The 26150-nt window shown below is 36.4% G+C and overlaps 1 protein-coding gene across 5 annotated transcripts in view; it reads right to left on the bottom strand.

Annotated features, from left to right (window-relative positions):
- The window catches only part of LOC126725851 (ABC transporter C family member 13), a 64180-nt gene that overhangs the window by 18365 nt on the left and 19665 nt on the right, over positions 1-26150 (bottom strand). For 3 of the 5 annotated variants that reach the window (XR_007655618.1, XM_050430832.1, XM_050430835.1), the window contains 12 exons: positions 23926-24013; positions 22907-23025; positions 22301-22398; positions 21963-22029; positions 14909-15026; positions 14675-14791; positions 14433-14513; positions 14093-14347; positions 3643-3744; positions 3489-3556; positions 3146-3277; positions 2878-3025 (listed from right to left, as the gene is read on the bottom strand). Coding sequence is in view for 4 of the 5 variants with exons in the window: in XM_050430832.1 (XP_050286789.1) it covers positions 2878-3025; positions 3146-3277; positions 3489-3556; positions 3643-3744; positions 14093-14347; positions 14433-14513; positions 14675-14791; positions 14909-15026; positions 21963-22029; positions 22301-22398; positions 22907-23025; positions 23926-24013 (1393 nt within the window). In the remaining variant the exon portion in view is untranslated. The remainder of the gene's footprint in view (positions 1-2877; positions 3026-3145; positions 3278-3488; positions 3557-3642; positions 3745-14092; positions 14348-14432; positions 14514-14674; positions 14792-14908; positions 15027-21962; positions 22030-22300; positions 22399-22906; positions 23026-23925; positions 24014-26150) is intronic. The other 2 variants (XM_050430833.1, XM_050430834.1) reach the window with 2 other exon arrangements.

The following is a 26150-nucleotide window of genomic DNA, read 5'->3' as shown; positions in this document are numbered from 1 at the left end:
TTGACGCACACCATAAGTGTCTATGTCTCGCAAGTACAGCATCTCAACTAGCATGGACCAGTAAGAGTTTTAATAGTACACTACAGTCTTTTAACTTCAGTGTAACTTGAACAAAATTTAAAAAGTTCATTGGAAATATCATTTGTAACCTTTGTATCTTATTCACTCTTACAAATTCATTAAAATTATTGGACAATGAATTGCTCAGACTATCATTCAGTTAGGTTAGTGATGCAGTCATCAAAGATTAGTCTGTTACTACAGCTCATTTCTCTATTCTGATAAATGGCTCTTCTTGTGGGTTTTTTGAGAGTTCTAGGGGGTTGAGACAAGGTGACCCATTGTCCCCTCTGCTGTTTGTACTGGTTATGGAAGCTCTTGGGAGAATGTTGGATAAAGCTATCCATGATGGTCACATGTCAGGCTTTGGTGTGGGTTGTGAAGAGGGAAGATCATTGGTGGTGTCTCATCTTCTCTTTGCAGATGACAGTTTGATTTTTTGTGGTGCTGATCTGGATCAAGTTCTGTTTCTCCGTGTGATCCTCATTTGGTTTGAGGCAGTCTCTAGTCCAAAGATAAATTTGGGTAAGTCAAAGTTGGTTCCTATTGGTATGGTGGATAATTTGGACTTATTGTTGATTGTCCTTGGCTGTAAAAAAGGTACTCTTCCAATGAAGTATTTGGGTCTTCCTTTGGGAGCTAAATTCAAGGATAAGGCAATATGGAACCCAATTCTAGAGAAGATAGAACGGAGATTAGCAGGATGGAAACATTTGTAGTTATCCAAAGGAGGTAGAGTCACTTTAATTAAAGCACTCTATCTAATTTGCCCACTTATTTTCTATCTCTATTTCCTATTCCTGCAGCTGTGGCTAACCGAATTGAGAAACTTCAGAGAAATTTCTTATGGGGTGGCATTAAAGATGAACCAAAATTCCATTTGGTTAAATGGGCTACTGTTTGCAGTCTCATTGCTTCGGGTGGCTTGGGGATAAGGAAGGTAAGACTTTTTAATGAAGCTTTACTTGGGAAGTGGCTATGGAGATTTGGGATGGAGAGGGATGCCCTTTGGAGGCAAGTGATAGAGGTGAAATATGGCAGTGAATGGGGTGGCTGGTGTACTAGGCCTGTTAATGGCCCATATGTCGTTGGCTTGTGGAAATATATTAGTCGGGGATGGCCTTCTTTTTCTCACCACATTCTATGTGATATTGGGGATGGGTCTAGGGTGAAATTTTGGCAAGACCATTGGTGTGGTGAGACTTCTCTTGCAATCAACTATCCTGAATTGTTTAGAGTTTATCGAGACAAGGAGGTTAGTGTGGCTAACCTTATGAAGCTAGATAATGGAGTCCTTTTTTTGGGATGTAAGTTTCTTTAGGGGTGTGCATGCTCGGGAATTAGAGGCACTGGCTGGTTTCATGGATACCATTTATGGTGCTTCGGTGAAAGGGTTTGGTGAGGATAAGATGTGCTGGAAACTTGATAGAGAGAAGGGCTTCCTAGTTAAAGACTATTATAGTCTCTTAGTGGGCTCTACTGACTATTGCTTTCCTTGGAAAAGTATTTAGAAACAGAAGATTCCTTCTCGAGTGGCTTTCTTTGTTTGGACTGCTACTTTGGGGAAGTGCTTAACGATTGACAATTTACGAAAAAGGAAGGTTTGGATATTGGATTAGTGCTACATGTGCAAGTGTAATGGTGAATCGGTTGATCATCTTTTTCTTCATTTTCCGATTGCAATGGATATGTGGGCTATGGTGTTCGGATTGTTTGGAGTGAGCTGGATTATGCCGCAATCTGTAGTGGGGCTTTTAGCATGTTGGCAAGGCAGATTTGGTTATCATCAAAATGGGTATATATGGTTGATTGTTCCCCACTGCTTATTGTGGTGTCTTTGGAGAGAGAGAAATAGTAGGTGCTTTGAAGATAAGGAGAGATCAAGATCATATTTGAAGCTATTTTTCTTTAGAACTTTAATGGATTGGTTGGCTGCATTGCGGAACCAATCATTTTTATCTTTTCTTGATTTCCTCAATTTTTGTAATTTTTATTCTTGATTGTTTGCCCCCTTGTACACTCCCTGTGTACTAGGGTGCTCCCCTTTTTTATATCAATAAACTTATTACTTTCAAAAAAAAATACTCCTGGTGTAAATAGTGTCCTTTATATGTTTGTGCTCAATGCACTCAAAGAAGAGATGCAGTTGATTAATAAACATATTAATATTCATTAACAAAAAAAAAAAAAAAAAACATATGGAGTATTTTGAGTGTTGAAGCATGCTGGTACTTTCTCTTCTCTTTCTTGTGGTGTTCTTCATACAACCCCTAAACACCATAAACTTCTATCATTTTCTTCCTCATTAAAATCCCAAATCAAGCCTTTCTTTTACTTATCGAAACCCTAAAACCACCTACATACTTTCTTCTACCAAGTAGGCATCAAATAACTTAGCAAACCATCTTTTAATTCCTAGCACAACCCAATAACCCTTTCTTCAACAATTCTAAACCCTAGATCCACAAATTCTCCTAACTCTTAACCTACCACAAGCACATGTAGACAAATTCTCCAATTCATCCTACGTCAGTTAATTATCTCTATATTATTGACTTGAACACGTAATCACTCCCTTCAATCAGTTGCAACTTAACAAATAAATTTTCCATGAGTTAAAGTTGACTAATAATATGTATCATTGTTATGAAGTAAAACAATATGTATATAAACAATATGTTCTAAGACAATATGAGAAATTTCTTTCATGGAAAATAGTCCCCTGATTGGCTGATCCTGTGGCTAAAATATCAACTTAATGAAATCCAAACTCATGTAGATATCATGAGAAAGCCATATGAACTTCAAGGGAATCACCTGCACATTATGGGTACAAAGTACACGAGTGCATTGCTTCATAAGAGGACCCAGAATGGCATTATATAAAATCCACTGAGCAACCTGAGCATCAACGGCACTGAGGACATCATCAAGCATAAAAATATCGGAGCCATGATAAATAGCCCTGTTCACAGCACAAATTTCCAAGAAATATTTTGATAAGAATCCCAAAAGAAATTTGAAAGGTAAAAAGAAATCATAAGAATTGGGAGCTAGCCACAGTGGAAATTGAAGATGCTATAACCTCGCCAAAGCAAGACGAGCTCTCTGTCCACCTGATATGTTCACTCCTTTTTCTCCAATATAAGCCATGTCTCCTCCAATCATTAACGAAATATCAACATCCAGTGCACATGCCTGTAAAGTATCTGAGTATCTGCTCAAGGAGAGAGAAGCATATATATCCACAATTGTCAGCATGGATAAATACAATTTCAGGGTTTCTGATTGTCAAAGACATGAAAATAAGATTTGTAAATAAGAAGACTTTTATTGATCATAGATTCAGCAACATATTTTTAAGGGGAAAAAATTGTAATTAATGTATCAGGAAAAGCGGGAAATTTTTATAGTTGATAGAATTACACCTTCTGGGATCATAATTCTTTCCAAACAAGATATTATCACGTACCGTTCCAGAGAGAATCCATGGTACCTACAGTTTTAAACAGCAAATGCCAACGTAAGAAACATTGATTCAGCTTTAGACAGGCCAAACCAATACAAAGAGAAGCTTTGAACCTGTGGTACATATGCTATAGATCCACTTGAATGTATTAATCCATGTAGAACGTGCATTTCTCCCAAAATTGAATTTAACAATGACGATTTACCTGAACCAATCTGAGTACAAGCAATTCACTGGGTGAAGGTAATGCAGTAAATCTCAACGTAAAATTCTTCACAATGGACGATATTTATACTTATCAGAGTGCTAATCTTAGTGTCATTTGCATATTATACATATTCACATAATATAAAAGGGGTAAAACTTAGATAAAGTACCTTAGGTGCAGTACATTAGGTTTCCCAATTAAATTCAAACACCAAAATGGATTGACCAATAAAACACAAATAATGTTGTCTTTCCAAGGATAATTAAATTCAATCCATCCAAGTGTTTAAATTTAATTAGGAATCTAATTTATTGCACATAAGGTACCATACCAAAGTTTTACCAATATAAAAGCTATTGCTAATACTATCATTTTAATATTCCATATGTTGCACTGGAGTTGTTGGCTAAGAAATTTCAGACAAGTAGTATGAAACCACTGTTTTCCAGATGATTGGCAACACCCAGGTGTCTAAAATACCTGCACAAATTGCCTGAAAGTAGTATTTTTAAATCCATATTTATTGTACTTAGATATCTAAATAATCTGTCACAACCTAGAAAAAGAGGATTTTCCTTGCAAACAATGGAAAGAAAATGCAGAGTATTTACAGACCATTATAACAAAATTTAACAATGGGATTGAAAATTATGGTGACAATTTAATTTTAAGCTATTAGAACAAATTGATTTTAAACAATTTAACCATTATTCTAATACCAAGCCTCACGTGTGTGCCCAAACTCTCCCTCAATAAGCGGAGCCCAACACATGAAGTTTTTAACTTTTAAACGACGGATAGAGTGGAGATAAGGTTCCAATTCTGAACTACATACTTCAATACGATGATAAAGTACCATTAATCCCAAATTAGGAATAAAAGAATCATTTAGAATCAAATAGAGTAACTCAGTCAATAGACTCTCTACACTATGTGCATATACAACACTAGTCTACCAAACAAAATCATCACTTGTGAAGATTATCCATGATTAGAATTTTCACCCTAACAGCTGTGCACGCAAAAAAAAAAAAAAAAAAAAAAAAAAAAAAAAAAAAAAGAGAGGGGAAAAAGCTACCTTGGTGCGAACCTTCACCTTCCAAATACTTTTCCACAAAAATGAATGAGAGCCTTAGGAGAAATAACTTTATAAAAGTTGTAGTGCATGGTGACACAAGACAAACCAGAACAATTTAAAAGGAAAAAACAAACAACAAGAAAATAACTGATAGAACCTAGGAGTCGGCACCTAAACTTGTTTTGAGTCATCATTGTTGGAAAACATAGTTTTGTACCTCATACAAAACAAGCAACAGAAGCAAATCAAGGATCTACTTTATTCATGAGAGATAACATACAACTTTGAATTCTAGAACAAAGAATAGAAAGTGTACTTTGATGTAGTGAAAATAAAAAACAAGAAGTAGATAGTATCTTGAAAAGACCCTCAATCTTCTTCCCAATTTCACATGATGCCCAAGATGTGTGGTCTCTTAATCAGTTCTTATGTACATTTATTTTCCTTTTTGGAAAAGTGTATTTGAGAGCTATTACAAAGAAAGCTATTTTGTTTTCTTTTAATTGTATGCACATTTTAACTACCTAGGCAGTTATGTTATTTAATAACTCTTATTAAATATACAATTGATTATCTAATTGGGTTTGCCTTTTAGGCCAGCCCAATTGGGCTTTAGTGTGTGGCTTGGGATGGGCCCAAATGAACAAATAAGGCTCTAGTTCCAATGGGCTTTAGGCTTCATTCAACTCTTGACAAGCTCAAAGTTACCATTAATTATATAACAAGTACCACTATGGAAATTTAATTGCACTTTAGGCCTTATTAATAAATTATATCCTAAGACTCTAATACAGTATCATTTGACCCCTCCATGAAACATCCATAGTGAATAAAGTCATAATAAACTGTCACTTTGTAAATAATTATTTTATTCCTTGAGTCCCCAGTTTAATCTTTTAGTTATTCATATATTTTATGAAATCTACTTTCATTATATATAAATTTTATTAACTCTTTACTAAAGTGGCCGACCTTGAATAACCAATTCCCAATAAACTTATCTCAAAGGGATATTTCGTGTCTATAGAAAGAGATTATAGATTCTTTTTTTTTTCTTTTTCTTTTTTGGATAAATAATCGGAATTATATTAAAAGAGAAACCAGGTACACCCAGGGTGTACATGAAAACAGTACATCAAACATTTAAATTACAAAGATCAAGCATTTCTAAAAAATTAGAGCAAAGAAAAAGACTAAAGGACGAACTCCACTCTAGCAAGGTGTGAAAAAGGAGAGATTTAAGATCTGAAGTAGACCGTTCCTTCCCTTCAAAACATCTTGAGTTCCATTCTTGCTAAATACACCATAGGACACAATGAGGGACAACCCTCCATAAATCAATGCTCCAATGCCTACCAAAGGAACCTTGCCAACTCAAAAATAAATCAATAACACTATGCGGCAACTTAAAGGAGACCAAAAAGAGTCCTTATGAGCAATAGGACAATGAAGAGAGAGACGATTCACTTATTCCCCACTATTTTTACACATATAGTACCAATCTATAACTGCAACACCCTTATACCATAAGTTCTCAAGAGTCAAAATCTTACCTAAAGCGACAGTCCAAGAGAAGAAAGCATCCCTAGGAGGGATCTTTGAATGCCACACAAATTTCCAAGGGAAAGAGGTTATAGGAGTAGAGGGAAGTTACAAGAGTCGAGGAAAGGGAGAGATAGAACTCACTTACTTTAAAATTCTTATTCCCTGCTGGTTTCCAACATAGTTTGTCCTAACCTTTTTTGGTAAGTAACATAGTTTGTCCTAACCTTTACCATTAAAAGGCATAGAATTGATAAGATCTAGAAAGGTGTAGAAGTGTTCTATTTTCCAATCTTGGGGAGCCCTAGAAAATTGAATATCCCAGTGAAACCTATGATTAGGAAAGTGCATAACATCCTCAATATAAGACTCCTTATTACAACTAATGTTATAGAGTTTCGGAACTGCCTCCTAAAGAGTACAACCCCCACACCTCACATGATGCCAAAATTTAATTCTATTACCAACGCCAACCTCAAATTGAATGGATTTTGAAAAGGCTAGCCAGCCTTGTCTTAAGGTTCTCCAAAGACTAACACCATAAGGATTAGAGACTCCATTTGTACACCAATCACCCCAATTATTCCCATATTTAGTCTGAATGATCCGCCTCCAGAGGTGAGTTGTCTCTCTTCCATATCTCCACAACCATTTCCCCAACAAAGCTTGATTGAAGATTCTCAAATTTCTAATGCCCAAACCGCCGAACTACAAGGGAGTACAAACCTGGGCCCACTTAACAAGACAGAATTTAAGGGACTCATCTATCCCACCCTAAAAAGAAATTCCTCTAAAGCCTCTCAATTAAAATTAGCAATATCCACTAGAATAGGGAAGAGTGATAGGAAATAAGTTGGCAAGCTTGAGAGAATGCTTTTAATTAAAGTAATCTTACATCCTTTTGAAAAATATAACTGCTTCTAACTCGATAACCTTCTCTCCATTTTTTCTAGAATAGAGTTCCAAATCGCCCTATCCTTGAATTTAGCACCCAAAGGAAGTCCCAAGTAAGTCATTGGCAGAGAAGACTGTCTACAACCTAGCAATGCCACAAGCTCCCCCATATTAGACACCTCTCCAACTAGAACTAATTCTGATTTAGCCAGGTTAATGTGCAGCCCTGACACCACTTCAAAAGAGGATAAAATCCCCTGCAAATAATCAATCTAACTAATAGAAGCACCACAAAAAATTAACATATTATCCGCAAAGAGAAGATGGGTCTCCATCAGGGGAGTATTTGTCCAAGTGCCAACAATGAAACCCGAGATGTGTCCGACCAGAACCGCACCGTCCAACAAGCGGCTAAATGCCTCATAACAATAGCAAATAAGAGCAAGAAGAGAGGATCACCTTGGCACAGCCCCCTAGAGCTCCCAAAGAAATCCTTACGGGTGCCATTTATCATGATAGAAAATCTCACCATGGAGATACAAAACAAAATCCACTTTCTCCATTTCTCATAAAAATCCACAGCGTTGCAGCAAATAAATAAGAAAATCCCAACTGACATGATCAAAATATTTCTCCACATCTAACTTACACAAAACCCCTGGAATCCCTGCCTTGAGTCTACTATCCAAACACTCATTGGCAATTAAGACAAAATCTAGGATTTTCCTATCCAAAATAAAGGCATTTTGAGACTCGGAGATAATCCCAGTAATCACCCTTCTTAGCCTATTAGCCAGCACCTTGTAGATAACTTTATAAATACCACCCACTAGACTAATGGGTCTAAAGTCTCACATTAACCACATCTACTTTCTTTGGAATGAGAGCAAGGAAAGTTGCATTAAGACTTTTCTCAAAGACAGCTTATGAATGAAAGATTGCAAGAAGCTCCATAATTTCAAGTTTTAAAAAGCCCCAACAAACCTTAAAAAAGCCATTGAGAAAACCATTTGGCCTTGGAGATTTATCACCATCACATCCTTGGATGACACCAAATACCTCTTCTTCCTCAAGGGTCTGTCTAACCAAGTAGCCTCCTCCTTAGAAATTGTAGAGAATTCCACTCCATCTAGCATAGGTCTTTGACCCTCATTTTCAGAGTACAATTGTTTGTAAAATTGAGAGATGCATGCTGATATAGAATTTGGATCCGATGACAACCCACCATCCACCAAAAGATTGTTAATGGTATTAAACCTTTTGTGGGAGTTTGCTATTCTGTGAAAGAACTTAGTGTTTCTATCCCCCTCTTGGATCCAAAGAGCCCTTGATTTCTGTCTCCAACATATTTCAACCATAAGAGTGACCTTTAATGCAAAATCTTTCTTTTTCCAAAGTCTCATCATTGGTTAAAGGACGGGTATCTTCCAGCAAGTCTAGAATTTCAAGATCCTTCCATAACTTGTTCATCTTATCCCCTACATTGCCAAATTCTTCCTCATTCCATTTCCTCAAATCTAGCTTCAAAGCTTTCAATTTGCTTGCAAACAGAAAGCTAGGGGAACCTTGAAAATGATAGGACTCCCACCAGGTTCTCACTTTCTCCACAAAACCCTCAGCCTTCAATCACATATTTTCAAAGCGGAAAGGGTGGCTACCCCTATGAAAATTTCCCCCTTCTAAAAGAACTAGAAAGTGATATGAGAGTAATCTATGCAGTCTTTTTTTACGAATGTTAGGAAAGTGCTCTTCCAAATTAGAAGATAGAAGAAACCTGTCAAGCCTAGACCGCGAAGCCACCGCTCTAGAATTAGACCAAGTGAAAGTACCTTCTTCAAAAGGTAAATCTATAAGACCGTGTTCAAAATGAATCTAAAAAATCAAGCATGGCCAATGAGAAGGAGTCTGCACCAAGCCGCTCTGAAGGAAATCGAACAACGTTAAATCCACCACCAAAACATTCCACCAACTATGAATACTAGCCAGCTCTTCTCAAAGCAGTCGTCAATCACAATCATAGTTTGGTCCATAAACACCAGTGAAAGCCCATACAAATTGATCTACCACATTCTTAAATTTGCATGAAACAGAAAAACCTCCCACTACTTCATCAATTTTTTCCACCATCCTTGTATCCCACATCACCGAAACACCTCCCGAAACACCAATAGAGCCCAAATAAAGCCAATCCAAATGTTGACAACCCCACAAGCTCTGTATCCCCCTCCTTGTTATCAATTCCATTTTTGTTTCCTGAAGACAAATAATGTCAACACCCCAACTTCTGATCAAATTCCAAACCCAAAGTCTCTTCTCACAATCATTCAACCCCCTAACATTCCAAGAGATAATTATCAAATTCATTGATGCACCAATGAATCCCTTTCCCCACTATCACTTCCTAACAAAGCAGATTTTTTCTCAAGATTCCAAGAATTTAGCAGACTTTTCAATTCCTAACACCCTTTAGAACCTGTCTTAGCCTCTTTCTTTTGAGAGCATTAGCTTTGCATTATTTATTTCTTCCTAGCCTCCAAAGCTAAAAAAGTCACAGTGATTTCCGCTTCAAAACCTTCGAAGGAAGTACCCACAGATTTCATAAAAGCTTTAAATCTTTTTTCAACCCACGGTGATAGTTGCGTGGGAGCACTTGCCACCTCAACAAGTGGAGCAACTGGGTTAGCCATGGCCAGAGGTTGCACAACCAACAGTTCTTTCGTCTTTTTCCAGTTTACAAGACCCCCATCAGAGTCCCCCCACTCACAATCCGACCCTCATACTGCAAAAACATTATCCAGAGCACCATCACATTCATCTGCCCAACTAACAGTATGTCCTTCCTCCTCGCAAGTGTGATTACCTTGTCCCTCAACTCCCTCAAGCTCTAAAAAATCTAACATGCTCCCAAGTGAGAGGTATAGTGAGAGAGGGATAGCTATTTGCCTCCCACCACGAAGCTCCAAAACCCAATCCTTTGAATTACCCCAGGTGTGCTCCAGATTCTCAACATAACTCTTAATTGAGGGACGAGGCTGAGCATAGGCATCCTCGGCCAGAACTAGCATGGGAAGCATATGCAAAACAGGTCATGAATCCAAAGAATTGACCCGAGGCCTCAATAGAACCGAGAGCTTGTAAGAGGTGGAGAGCTGCTGTCGTTGGTGATCATCGGTGGAGGAGTGGGATTGTTCATCACAGGTGGGAAGATGTCGATGTCAGTCTTTGGTTGGGTAGTGGAGCCAATATTTATGGTACCGTTACTAGGTGTTTCAAACAAATTGATGTCGTTGCTCAATTGGGTATTGGACTTCGGAGACAAATCAGTGCCTTTACTAGGAGGCTGAGAGGTGATGTTAGTGGGGATGAAAGGCAGACGATGCATGGAGGGAGAGAAGTGCTTCATCAGCAATGTATTGATGTTCTGGTGTGAGTGGGTGAGTTTTGGATTAGAAGAACTAGGCTACTAAGAAACAGATTGTATCATATTAGTGTTCTAATGCGAGTGGGTGAGTTTTGGATTAGAAGTGCTAAGCTTATGGAAGACGGGTTGGGCTAAGGGTTTAGCTTTGGGTTTGGGGGCCCAGTTGTGGTCATTGCAGCCCTTGAATTGATTCATGTTGGGCCTCTTACCATTATTATGTGGATTGGAGCCCACATCTTTAATAACAAAAGATAAAACAACCCACTACCCCTCTCTGCCTCTCCACACATAAAGAGATATCTAAAGTCAGCAAATCTCTTTCGGCAATCACATTAATGTTAGACAATACATTCGCCCCAAATTGTGCCGCATCCTTCCCAGAAAATTTATGGCCTTGATCACGGTGTAAATTACTGGGATTTGAATATTTCAAATTTTGAAAGACCGTAACTTTCTCCTTTCCATTATTTCTTGCACCACCATGATATTGATGTCCATCAACCACCACCACCAACACCACCACCACCTTAGCCTTCGGTGCACTCTGAATTCTATGGAACGATCTCTGATTGGTAAGAGAATCTGGTTTCAAAATTTTCCTTAGGTTAAAGCCAAAGCCACGCTAGCCACTGCCCACCCTTCCTTAAGGTATCACTATGTTACCCTTCTGTCGACCATGAAGAAGTTCAAAAACCATTAAAAACGTGCCATGGGCATTGGACCCCAATTGAAGGATGAAAACTATGTCACCCTCACCAATCGTTCTTGCAAAATGACTAGGAGAGTGCTTAGAAATCAACTCCTCAAGGTGGGACAAAAAACAATTTGCACTCTCTTTCCCCAAAAAAACAAAGCGCACTGAGGTATGACCTCTCTCAAATATCCATAATAAGAAAAAAGAACCCCCTTCCTCAATGGAAAACTCAAACGGTTTAGATTCAGTGAAGAAAAAAGTGGAACCACCCATTGTGAATAGAAGCAAAGCAGCTGCAAACAAATAGAAAAGATGAAAAACTATAAAGAAAACATAAAATCTATGGCTAATTCAAGGTAGCCAGGCCTCATTCAAAATACTTACATACTAAATATGCTACCCCCGCAGCTTGAACCCACGCCCTAAGTACTAAGTACTTGGAAAGGTACCAACTCACCCAAACACTACTGAGGTTGTGGAGGTATATGGAGGAGAGGGATAGTGTCTTTGGAGTAGAATAATTGATTATAAGTATGGAGAGTCCTTTATGGATTCAGTCATGAGATTTATTATTCAGGTGATAATTGTTAATTGAATAATTAATCTCACAGCGGTTCAGTTCAATGTGTCTTAAACACTTGAGACACAAAACACATCAATTAGAAGTCTTCACTTCCATAATCAAGACAAATCATCTTTGTTAACATGTTATAGTCTTCGTAAATGAAACACCCAATTTTATCACAAACTACGAACTACGTTTTTTAGTTTACAAGAAACTTGTGATTTATATATTTTGTAACTAAATCACATACAATGCATCTCAAGGACTATATGATAATATCCAATTAGTTCATATACAAATAGGCTCATATAATTAAACAATTTAATTATTTATAACATGCTAATAAGTTGGACTTTATGGCACACATCCTAACAATTGCGAAGTGAAGGAAAACCACTAGAAGTCAAAACGTAGGAGTTTTTTATTATCAATCAAAAACTTTCTTACAAAATTAAAACCAGGGCTTCTTAAATAGAGTTACAAAACTTTTCTTGCAAGAAAAGGAAAAGAAAATAAAAAAAATTGCATAAAATAAAATCCTAATTATTAAGAGATTGGACTTAGATATTTAGGCACAATAGATGGTAGGCCCTTTATATCTTATGTCGACACCATGCGATCGTTGCTGTTCCTTTTAATATCTACGGAATATAGATGAGCAAAAAATAGATTGCAGAATTCCCAATTCCCAATCATGACAGGATCTAATGAACATCACATCACAATAAACACTAGAATTGTGGTTGCATGTGTAATCTGCCATGGAAGCTTCTTTAGCTCAAGCTATGCCAAAAAAGCTTGGAAAGGCATCCATAAGAATTACACCACACCAATCTCAAAAGTAAGAAAGCTTGAAAAGTATTCCACCCACATCTAATTTTTTTTCCACACGATGACATGTGATTCATTTAGAACCCCTAAGGTTCACCCATCCCAAACACTTCCATGTTTCAAATCAGTCACCATGCGCCATAGAGCATCTTTTTCTATTACATAGCACCAAAACCATTTTCCTAACAAAGCTTGATTGAATAGTGCAATACTTCGAAGGATAAAGTTTCTCTACAACCTAAATTGGAGAAACTACCTCCAAACTACTATGTGTCAACACCATTGAGTGACAAGTGTCCTGGCCCAGCTAAAGCTCAAATTCAATAAATAACCCCACTAACCCTAGATGATTGACCACTTTTTTTCTCTCTTTCTACAAATCAGTCAAACCTAGGTTAATGGCATTATTTTATAAGTAGAGCTTCAGCAGGACCAAGATACTTGCCACTCTCTAGAGTTGACACGTAGTCGTTCGGAGAGAGTTCCTCCTATCTAGGATGTAGAGAAACTTTATCCTACTTTGAATACCCAAACCTCCCTGTGGAATTGATTCATAAATTGTCTTCCAACTGACCAAATGGAATTTAAAAGCAACTAAACCACTCCATAAAGAGTCAATTTTCAATTTTTCAAAGCGATGTGCATGCAAAGTGACTTGAAAGAAATATGTTGGTAAACTAGAAAGAGTACTCTTGATCAAAGTGACTCACCCTCTCTTTGAGAGATCCTCTTTCATCCCATTAATCTCCTTCCCATCTTTTCTTCTCCTTGAGAACTCCTCTTTCAACCCCTTAATCTCCTTTCCATATTTTCTAAAATCAGATTCTAAATAGACTTGGACTTGTATTTTTCCCCCAAATATTTTATAGATAAACTAGATATCTTACATCTGTTAATATCAACTAGTGCTTCAATCTCTTTTCCTCTTCTCCCTACGGTACTGGTAACGTGCATGGTTCACAGATTGTGAAGAAATTTGATTTGTGTTTCTTCTTACCTCTTTTCATCCCTAAATCAAAACATTTCTCTTCCCTACAAAACCCTTCTTTAAAAATGGTTCTTAACCCTAGATCAACAAATCCTCCAAAACCATTACCCACCACAAGAACATGTAGATAGATTATCCAATTCGTACTACGTTAGGTAACCAATGAATTATGAAAATTATTGTCCACTTTTTAAGCACATAACTAAAATTCTTCAGTGCACTACGTTAACAAATATTTAAGAGTAGATAGATATGCAGTAATGATGGACAAACAGAATTTTGAAACTTATCAACAACAAAAAAATAATAAAAAAAATTTGAAAAACTCAAGGCACGTCTGACCTCTCCAATTACTGCAACAAAGGAACCCTTTGGGAGTTCTAGAGTCACGTGATTCAACACCATATTCCATTCTTTCTCATTACTGCATGACCAAGCACAACATGCATCATGGATAGCTATAGACATATCTTTAAAGATGGCTGCAGACTGTTCATTTGATAAATCTGGTGAAGAAGAATCAGCCATCAGTTCAACTTCACATTTGTGCTCAGAACAAGAGAGAAATCTGCTCAACCGTCTGGTAGATATAACGGCCTGGCATAAAGTAAAGAGGCTCAATCAACAATTACTGACTATAAAAGGGTCCATTTTGAAAACTGACAGCTTGTGGAAAACTCACATCAATGAGTCCATTAATGACCCATGGGAATGAATTTAGGGGGGATATCAAGGTGTTAAACAGAGCAAGACAAGTGAAGACCTGCAAGTAAGGGTTTTTAGAAAGAAACTCCATTTATAATAACCACATTCATAAAGGTTCACACAAAAAAAAAATATAAATAATGATAACAAAAACGGAAAGGAGGAAACAATACTGTCACTGAGAGATCAGATGTGTGGGAGAAAGAGCAAGCAGCATACCGTTGCAGCATCAAGTTGATGTCCCATGAGTGCAAAGAGTCCAAATGTGAACAGCGAGAAAAGAGCGGGTGTTGCCGCCCAAAAAAATACACACCATGCATCCAAGTACTTCCGAGTCTAATAAAAATGGTTCAAATTAATACAATTCAGATTTTGTTTGGGCATTGGAAAATGGAAGTTGTCTAATCAGTTGCATAAATTTCAGGTACTCAAAGAATGTGACTACAGTCATACACTTAAGTGTGTCACTTCTGAAGATCTTGTCTCCATCAACCAGCTAGAAAAAAGAAGCTCCCAGCCATACATCTTCAAAGTCCGAATATATGTCAAAAGTTCATCCGTCCTTCTTATCCTATTGAGGATCACAATTATTTGAATGTAAAATATTTTAAATCATAAACTACACTCTTTTTTTTGATAGGTAATAAGATTATTATTAAAACAAACTGAAAACAAATGCAAGCCAATACAAGGTGTTCACGATGGTGAACACAAGGAAAAGCAACAAACACACAAACAGCAACAAAGAACAAGAACAAACTTAAAGAGCAATACTAAGAGAAGAAATAAACTCGAATATAGTGGAGCAATCCGAGATGCCCCAACACCTAGACCAATCAAACAAGGTCTTCTGGCATAGAGCTTGTAATTGAACCAAAGATTTCTCGGTATCCTCAAAAGAGCACCAATTTCTTTCCATTCAAACAATCCACATCAAACAGGCAGGAACCATATTCCAAATGTCTAAATTAAATTTTCCCAACCCAAAACTCCAACAATACACCAAGCTTTCCACAGAGCCTGGCATGACCCATTGTATCCCAAAGATCTGAAGCATATAAACCTACAGAGAGTGAGCTACCGGACAATGGAGGAGAGTAAACTACACTCTAAAACACATTATATTATATTCTATAATTGCAATTACTAATGCTACTATGAATGTACTTGTCGATGTTGTCATGGATATTGCCAATTCATCCAGCTACTTGAGCCTGTCAACCCAAATGAAGCTATAGAATTCCATGTACCAAATAAAGAATTAAAATATCTCTTAACAAATATGCAAGCACCAACCTTCCTTTGATTTTCAGCATAAAAGCATATAAGATTTTGGGCATTCCTTAAACCACTAGAGAAAGAAAATGATGCAGGCAAATAAAGACAATGTAACAATAAAATTGAAGAATAGGAAAGTAAAGGATAGGTAACCTAGGATTTAACACCTAGGATTGGCTAGAGTCAGCACCAGATCATTGGGACAATTTTATCAAGAGAAATTTTATTTATCATCAAAATAATGTGTCTCCATAGGAGTACATTATTGTGCTTATAGGCTACTAAACTTTTTTTTTTTTTTTTTTTTTTGAGAAATCCTAATTCTAATTGTCTTAGCAAACCTAATTGTAAACGACTTGGGAAATCTCAATTACTGAATTAAAAAAGTAACTATGACTCTAGAAAATTAAATAAAATGCTAATAATCTAAATAATACCTAATAAAACTCTAATTCATTGATAAAAATAAAATTGACTTCCAAAATTAAATAAACTAAATTAAGATAGTTATCTGTTTGAGCATCCCACATCAAAAAACTATAATGTTGCAGCTTGTTAGAGTTACTCCTAGTTATTGTTTTATATTAACATGCTAATATAAAACAAAACTAAAAGTAACTCTAACACAGGGCAAGAACAACGAAACCAGGTTTTGCTAGAAAAAATCACATGCTGGCCTTTCCTCATTAAAAATATACAATTAAATAATCAAGCCAGCTGTATATTAACCTGCTTCCATACCATGTCATAAATTTAGAGATACTATAAACGGTAAAGGAAAAAAGGAATGTTTGATTACTAAAAGTAAGATGAGATTTATAATGGGCAACCACCATTAATGATACATTTTTTATAGGTAATCAAAGTTTTATTGCATAAAAAGTACATCGTGTTCACAATGATAATGAACACTCTATGCTTAAAACAAATACAAGTAACTCAAGAGAGATATTGACATAATGTAGAAAATCATAAATGGAAATACATTGTTTGAAACCCCAAATTCTAGACCATTGAAACAAAATCCCAAATAGCAGAGACTTCAAAAGATCTACAAGTCTCTAAGTGTTTTCAAAAGTACGGTTATTATGTTCCCTCCAGATTAACCATATTCCAAATATTTGAAGAATGCTTCCCCAAACAATTCCTACATCCAAAAAAAAGTGAGGCAACCATCTTCAGCATAATCCATTGGATCCCAAACATGAGAAAGACTTCACACCATAAAGCATGAGCATACTTACCATATAATATTTCACATGTGAGGGTTAAAAGCCTAAGAAACCTAATACATGTTTCTTTCCACAACATGGTCTCAGAGAGTGGTTTAGCCTAGCTACCTTCTGCCACTCACCCCACCAGCCACAACCAACAACCTTCTGCCACCAGAGATCAAAATCTTCATCGCCGATCCCTCGCCCTAACTCCGACGACCACAAAAAACGCTGTCTGGAATCATCAACTAGCTCCAGCGACTGCTTTGTGGGTCTCGCAAACACTATTCTATCATTGCCAAACTGCGTCATAGTTCTAGTCATCTTCTTCCAACGACCCATTAACACACCTTTTAGCACCAACCGTAGCTCTGATCTTCGCGCCGCCAGATTTCCTTCCTTGGGTACCGATATGCTCTTCTATGGTTCAACTCATTGTCTTTGGTCTACTATGACTTGATTCTCAATTTGGGTAATCCTTGTCTGAACCCTTTTCTTTGTTGATTTGGTAATTTAGTTTTGGAACCTGATGTTGTTTGTGTTACTGGAGCATTATTCTTTGGATTTATTGGAGTCGCTATGAATGGCTGTTGGACTTGCTTAGTGTTGGAATTTTTTTTAGGGGTTGCATTTGTTTAGTTGTAGTTGACACTCTGCTTAGTTACTTTCCATGGGTCCACTAGTTTATTGGTTTATTGTGAGTTTGTTAATCAATGGCTGCTATGGAGACCAAAGATAGTATTCAACCCACTAATTATTTCTTGCCTCCAGACATGTTTATCTATTTCTTCCATTCAAACAAATGGAAGTAATTATGCTTAAAGGGCCCAGGTAGTTGAAGTGTTTCTTCTTGGTAGAAAGAAGTTTGATTACATAATTAGTGAACCCCCCATATCTACAACTCTAACTATGCTGATTGGAGAGCCAAAGATGCACAAATTAGGAGTTGCTTGTGGAATAGCATGGAGTCTAAGATCTGTTGTAGTTTGGTTTTCTTACCAATAGCTAAACTTGTTTAGGAACAAGCCAAGGAACTTTACTTTGGTGTTAACGGATTTATGAACTTCATGAAGCTTATTTCTCCCCGACTCTCAATGACTTGTCTTTGGAGGACTATTATAACAAAGTTTAGGGTATATGTGAAGAATTCAATATTTATCAACCCATCTCCTTAGATATTAAAACAACGAAGAAACAGCAAGATTATATGCATGTTGCTCACTTCCTCTCTAGCTTACCTAAAATATTGGAACTAGAGAAATCACAAATTTTGGCTAGTAAAGCTGTCCCTTCATTGAGTGAAGTTTTTGGTAGACTTAGACAGGCCACATTATCTAACTCTAGTACTACTACATTTCCTTCCTCTAGTACTGATGCATTACCTTCTAATGATAAATCTACTTTTGCCACTTCTATAGGGAGTGCAAAGGTGGTCGAGAAGGCCGAGGTCATGGAGGTTATGAGCAAGGGGGTCGGCATTCATAAGTGCACCTATTGTTATGGTAAGAATCATATGGCAGACTTCTATTGGGAGTTTTACGGTAAACCCTCAACTCAACAACCTAGCTTTAAGGCGGAAGAACCAACTTCACAGTCACTTCCACCAACATCAAAAGTAGTCTCCATTAGAAAGAGTACAATCGCCACTTGTCTATGCATTCTAATTTTGTTAGGTTTGGCTCTATAGCTATTTTGGCTCGATAAAGGTACTTCCACTACTTGTCATGCCACACAGGAACCTTGGGTCATTGACTCAGGTGATACTGATCATATGACTAGCACCTCAAGTTTACTCTCTGACCTTGAGCACTATAGCAATCTTCCCAATGTTACTTTGGCAGATGGCTCAACCACTAAAGTTTCAGGTTAGGGCACTGCCGATCTTAATCCTAATCTCTCTCTCTTCTGTCTTATGTATTCCTGACTTTCCTTTTAATCTTTTGTCAATTAGTAAGCTTACTAAACTTTTGAATTGCGCTACCATTTTTTTATCCACTCATCTATCTTTCAGGATCTCAAGACGGGGAAGATTCTAGGTGGTGGGCATGAAGCTGATGGTATCTACTACATGGATAAGTGTGGTTCTTCCAGTTTTTTGGCTTCTTACTTGCCTATCTCACCTCTTCAGCATTTAGTTTCTCCTTGGTCATCCCTCTCCATAATTTGAAATTGTTAATCCCATCATGTCGTCAACTTGAATCTTTACAATGTGAAGCATGTCAATTAGGTAAGCATCATAGGGTGCCATTTGTCTCTAGGCGTGAGAGTTGTGTCAGTAGTGCTTTTCATTTAGTTCATTATGATATTTGTGGTCTAATAAACAATCCCTCCTTATTGGGATTTAGATATTTTGTCATTTTTGTTGAAGATCATTCTAGGGTCACCCATCTTTATCTTATGAAAGAAATGTCTAAATTGTGCTCAATTTTCAAATCAATTTTTATGGAAATAAAGACTCAATTTGATGCTTCACTTCATATTTTTCAATTTGATAATGCTCATGAATATTTTCATACATCTGCCTCAATATTTTGACGATCATGGTATAATTTACCAATATTCATGTGCTCATACACCACAAAAAAAATAACATTACTGAACACAAAATGCGTTATTTGTAAGAGGTCACTCATGCCCTATTGTTTCATATGCATATTCTCAAATCATACTGGAGTGATGTTGTGTTAACTGCTTGTCACTTAATTAATCACATGTCCTCCACTGTCCTAGGTGGTCAAATCTCTTATAAATGTGCTCTCCCCTAATGCACCTTTGTTTCTACCTCCTAAAATCTTTGGTTGCATGTGCTATATCGTGGGTCAAGGGAGTGATAAACTTGATCCAAGATCAATTAAATGTGTTTTTCTTGGGAATTCTCGCACTCAGAAGGGATACAGATGTTACTCACCTACTCTTCGTCATTGTTACATTAATGTTAATGTCACGTTCGATGAATCTCAATCCTATTTCTCTCATTCGGTGGGTAGTGACAGTACTCTTCCTTGTCTTCCTCGCTTACCGCTTGTGTCTCCTACTGAACCTCCACAAAAACCACTCCAGGTGTATCATCATCGGCAGAAAGCTCCCACAAAGACTTCTTCCCCGCATAGCAATCCACCTCCTAACCCTAACTCTCTTCCAATTTCTTCGCGCAAAGGTAAGCGTACTTGTACCTATCAATGCTTTTACCTTGTCCTTGAATTCTGTTGTTATTCCTAAGTTTGTCCAAGCGGCTATGTCCATCCATGATTGGAAGTCTGCAATGGAAGTAGAAATGTCTACCCTATCTCAAAATGCTACTTTGTCTTTGGTTACTTGTCCTCCAAGGAAAACTACTAATGGTTGTCGTTTGGTGTACATTGTGAAGTACATGCCTGATGGTTCTATTGAGCGATTAAAAGCTTGGTTTTTTGAGAAAAGGTATACCTTGATTTCTTTTGTCCGAATTTTGATCTCCTCAGTTGCTAATTTAGGCTGGCCACTTTTAATAAGTAATAAGTTTATTGATATTAAAAAAGGAACACCCTAGTACACATGGAGTGTACAAGGGGTCAAACAATTCAAGAACAAAAATTACAAGAATCTAGGAAATCAAAAAAAGAAAAAAAAAAATGATTGGTTTCACAAAGCAGCCAACTAATCCATTAAAGTTCTAAAGAAAAATAACTTGAGTTCTGGTATGAATCTCTCATTATCTTTAAAGCACCTACTATTTCTCTCCCTCCAAAGACACCACAACAAGCAATGGGGAACAATCAACCATATATACCCATTTTGATAATGACCAAATTTGCCTTGCCAACATGCTAGAAGCCCCACTACAGATTGCGGCATAACCCAGCTTACTCCAAACATACCAAACACCATAGACCACAGATCTATAGCAACTAGACAATGAAGAAAGAGATGGTCAACTGATTCACCATTACAGTTGCACATGTAGCACCAATCCAATATCCAAACCTTCTTTTTTTGTAAATTCTCAATCGTTAAGCATTTCCCTAACGCAACAGTCCAAACAAAGATAGCTACTCGAGAAGGAATCTTCTGCTTCCAAATACTTTTCCAAGGAAAACAATAGTCATTAGAGCCCACTAAAATACTATAATAATCCTTAATCATGAAACCCTTCTCTATCAGGCTTCCAACATATCTTATCCTCACCAAACCCCTTCACTAAAGCACCAATTAGACATTAAAATTTTCTTCTTGAATGGAGATTTGAAGGAAGAGGTGTATATGGAGCAACCACCCAGGTTTGTTGCTCAAGGGAAGTTTGGAAAGGTGTGTAGGTTGCATAAGGCAATCTATGGTCTTAAGAAATCTCCTAGAGCTTGGTTTGGCAAAATGAAGCAGAGTTAAAGTTTGGATTGCAACGTTGCCAATCTAATCACCCTGTGTTTTCTTATACCTCTGCAAGAGGAAATATTTTATTAATAGTGTATGTTAATGATATTATAATCACAGGTGACTACAAGAAGCGTACTGATGATTTAAAGAGATACCTTCAAAACTCTGTACTGATGATTTAAAGAGATACCTTCAAAACTCCTTTCGAACTAAGGATCTGGGCAAACTTTGTTATTTATTGGGTATTAAGGTAGCACGATCTAAAGTAGGCATCAGTTTATCACATAGAAAGTATGTGTTAAACACTTTAGAAGAAACTGGCTTGTTAGGATCTAACCCCGTGAAGACCCTTATGGATCCTAATGTCAAATTGTATGAAGTACAGGGGGAGCTATTATCTAATCTTGAGAGATATCGTCGCCTGGTTGGTAAGCTAAATGATTTCATAATTAAGGCGATAACACCCCCTAAAAGTGTACCACATTCACATCATCTAACAAATTTGACAGAGACTCAAATTCACGAATTGTGTAGTATTAATTCAATTTTTCCATCATGCATACAACCTATCTGTAGTATCTATCATACACAAACATAATTATTTATTTTATTGCAAACTTCAGTAGTGCACTAATGCTATAGAGTGAGAAAAAAGATATATCTACCTCTCATCCTTTTGCTTCATCATTTTTTCAGTAGCACTCAAAATTAATTTAGATATCCATTTATTCACTGCACATGAAAAAAATTCAAATATAAAATAAAATTTATGTTCTTTTAAAAAAAAAAAAAAAAAAAGCTACAACAATATGAAATGAGCAACATCGAGCATGGTCTGTTTACAAAATGAAGATAATTAAACCAAGGAGCCCTAGCTCAAATGGCATTTCCTCTCACAGGTGTGGTTGGTGGGTGAGATCATGAGTTCAAAACCCATTGGATACGAGTTTAACATATCAATCAAAACAATAACTAAAAAAAATGGGACATTGCATATAAATACCTGGTATCAGCAAGATGGTTATTGCAATTCCAGAGACAAAAGCAAATTTGACTTGCACATACAAAAGATACAAAGCCACTCCAATTTGCAAAGGCAAGCTGAAACAGTCATGAAACTATAGTGTTTCAAAAAACTAACAAAAGATCATGGCATAAATTTGCTCATAAATCAGATTGTTTTGGGGGGGGGGGGGGGGGGGAGAGTATTCATAACTCAAATTCTAAACAATAGACAAAAGTATAGCCATGAAAAAACTATTCACATATTAATAGTTAATACTACTAGTTCAACCTTTGACTTTACGATCAGAATTATCATAAACAGAGAGAAAATGGGATCACAAGCAGCATTGACAGATCAAAAAAGAATTCATATAATGACAAAACAAGAAATAAAAAGAAAAATATAAAACAAAACTTTCATATGGATATGTGCTGCATTGACTTATTTAAATGGCGAAAACAATGGGTTGTTCTAATACTCTCTGATATAGTGTCTAGTCACCATCATCACCTAATTCTACTTAAATGTTTCATTGTAAAGAGAGAGACAGACAGACAGACAGACCAGAAATATTTACTTTAAATAGTGATCAAAAGCCATCACCTCCAGAAATCATGGAAACTGTTACACAGGTTGACAGTTCTATCCGCATCTATGGACATGAAAGTCTGAATTTCCCCCTCAGAAAATTTTGATCGCTCTGCTAGGTTGATGTGTAGACACTGTCAAAAAGTATAAAACTTCAAATAAATCAATTATGTGAGTTTTTTCCAAGCAAACTAAGGACCTATATCAATAGCTAGGAAGAAGAGGGAGAGATGGGAATAATTGAAAAAAATTATCCACACACCAAAAAAAATCCGTTTAAGACATCAACAGTGACAACATGCACACACCTTCTCCATAGATGTTTACAAATTGATGTTTAAGTTGTATAAATTGATGTTTACAAACTTTGAAGGGAACATAAAAAAGACATACTGATGCAGGACAAATTAGGAATTTGTCTACGTTTTGTTGTGGAAAGTTTAGGGTTAGGAATGAAGAAGAATTAGAGAAAAATAAGGGCTGTTTAGGGGCTGTGTGAACAGTACACATCAACAGAAGAATAGAAAAAGAAGAGAGAATGAGAAAGAACCAACAAAGGCCAACAAGCCTATTGCTGAAAACACTAAATTTTACTAATCAACTCATTCTACTTCCATTGAATACATTGAGCACAATATAAATAAAGACTCTTACTTGGACTAATAATAATAAGATTCCTACTACTAATAGGACTACTAATAAAACCTAATAAATACTTAACTTGGACCCAAAGAAAATAAACCTAAGATACTTAGAATACCCTAGAATATCCTAGACTCAACTAAATTACCAAAATACCCTTAATTCTCAAGAATTGCAAAAATTACATATTTGCCCCTGAATATAAAATTGACCATAATTAATAAAATAAAAACCTAAATCAAAAACTGTTTTAACCCTAAAAGACTCAGACTATTAGAATGACTTGACTTTCACCTCAATAGGACTTCACACAAGGACCCAATAAAATAATTCTTGAATAGGCGAATTTGCAAAGTTGTAGCATATTAATCTTCCATAACTTTGTGACATACCTTCTGGTAGATGACAGTCATAATACCAGACCGTAGCTTTAGCTTCAGCTTGGAAAGGTGGAAAGAGTATTGAGTATCAAAAAAGGATCTGCACAATTAAGACAAGCATTCAACAGATATTACTATTAGTAACTAAAGGAGAAAACATATATATGTTAGTTAAATTAATCCTAACATATAACATATTATTGATATATATAGGTATACACTAAGTTTACTCTTTTTCACCTAGCTTTATACCCGTAACACATCCCCTCAAGCTTGAGAGTATATATTATACAATCCTAGCTTGTTACATAATAAACCCAAACAAGTTTTATAAAAAGTTTTGGTAAACATATCAGCAATTTGGACTCTTGTAGAAACATATGGAGTAGCAATTACACCATCTTCTCCTTTCTCCCAAGTAATATGACAATGTACTTCTATATGAATTGCTGCTTGATTATGGAGTAGCAATATGAATTGCTGCTTGATTATCACAATGCATAGTCATAGGCATCTTCACAACAAATATTAAATCCCCAAGTAAATGCTTAATCCACATAGGCTCACATGATGTGTGTCATGGCTCTATACTCAGCCTCTACACTGGATCTCACTAAAACAGTTTGTTTCTTACTTTTCCAAGTAATCAAATTTCCTCCCAAAAAAGTGCAGTACCCATTAGTGGATTTTCGATCTAACGATGATCCTAACGATGATCCTATCCAATTAGCATCAATAAAGGCTTTTGCTAGTAGGTAACCATTAGCTTTATACAAAAGACCATGGCCTAAATGTGCTTTAAGATACCTCACAATCCAAATAACAGCCTCCCAATTTGGAAGGCAAGGATCTTTCATGTACTGGCTCACGACGCTAACTGCAAATAATATATCTAGGCGAGTAATTGTCAGATAATTTAGCTTACCAATATCTCTCAGGATTAAATAACAACTCCTCTTGATCTTCATACAATTTGACATTAGGATCCATAGGGGTAACAAGCCAGTTTCTTCCAAAATATCCACCAAATACTTTCTTTGTGATAAACTGATGCCTTCTTTAGATTGTGCTACCTCAATACCCAAGAAATACCAAAGTGTGCCCAAATCCTTAGTTCAAAAGGAGTTTTAAAGGGAGTTTTAAAGGTATCTCTTCAAATCATCAATACCTTTCTTGTCATCACCGGGTATTATAATATCAAAACATACACTATCAATAAAATCTTTCCTCTTGCAAAGGTAGGGGTGGTAAAATTGGACACAACCCGCAAATCCAACACAACACAACACGAAATTAGCAGGTTATGGATTAAGCTTAATGACTTTGTTTCATATTCGGGTTAACACGACTGACCCGTTTAATAAACTGGTTGGATTAGTGTTCAACACATAGAACCTGTTTGACTCATCTGACCCGTTTAATTAAATGACATTTTACCAATATACCCTTCAAACTCTAGATATATAAACTTATTAGTTATTGTGATTTATTTTCTTTGACATATTGTGATTGATTATTTGTGATATTGGGATATACTTTAGTTTTGAATGATTATTTGTGATGCAGTTACTCGTTAATTCTAAATTTTATATTTAAAATATTTATTTGTTTGTTTTTTCATAAATGTTTTTTTTTTTTCATTTTGATAAAATCTGATAAACAGGTTGACACAACTGACCCGTTTAATAAATGGGTCGTGTTAGGGTTAAGGAATCTTGACACGTATAATAAACATGTTGGGTTAGTATTAACTTATATAGTCGGACACTCATGAGTTGACATAACATGAATCCGACATGCGAACACGAATTGCCACCCCTATGCAAAGGTATGAGAAAACACAAAGTGATCAAATTGGCAACATCGCAATCCAAACTTTAACTCTGCTTCACTGAATTTACCAAACCAAGCTCTAGGAGATTGTTTAAGACCACAGATGACCTTATGCAATCAACATACCTTTCCAAACTCCCCCTGAGCAACAAACACGAGTGGTTACTCCATATACACCTCTTCCTTCAAATTTCCATTCAAGAAGCCATTTTCAACATCTAGATGAAACAGTGGCTAGCCCAAATTAGCAGCTAAGGAGATCAAAATTTGGACAGAAAAAATTTTAGTAACAGACAAGAATGCTCTGCATAGTCAACGCCGTATGTCTGGGTATACCCTTTGGCAACCAAGCAATCCTTCAAACACTCGATATAACCATTAGGCAAGTGCTTCACAATATACAC

The sequence above is a fragment of the Quercus robur genome, chromosome 5 (genome assembly GCF_932294415.1).
Source record: "Quercus robur chromosome 5, dhQueRobu3.1, whole genome shotgun sequence".
Taxonomy (NCBI): domain Eukaryota; kingdom Viridiplantae; phylum Streptophyta; class Magnoliopsida; order Fagales; family Fagaceae; genus Quercus; species Quercus robur.
This window is presented reverse-complemented; position numbering and strand designations above follow the sequence as displayed.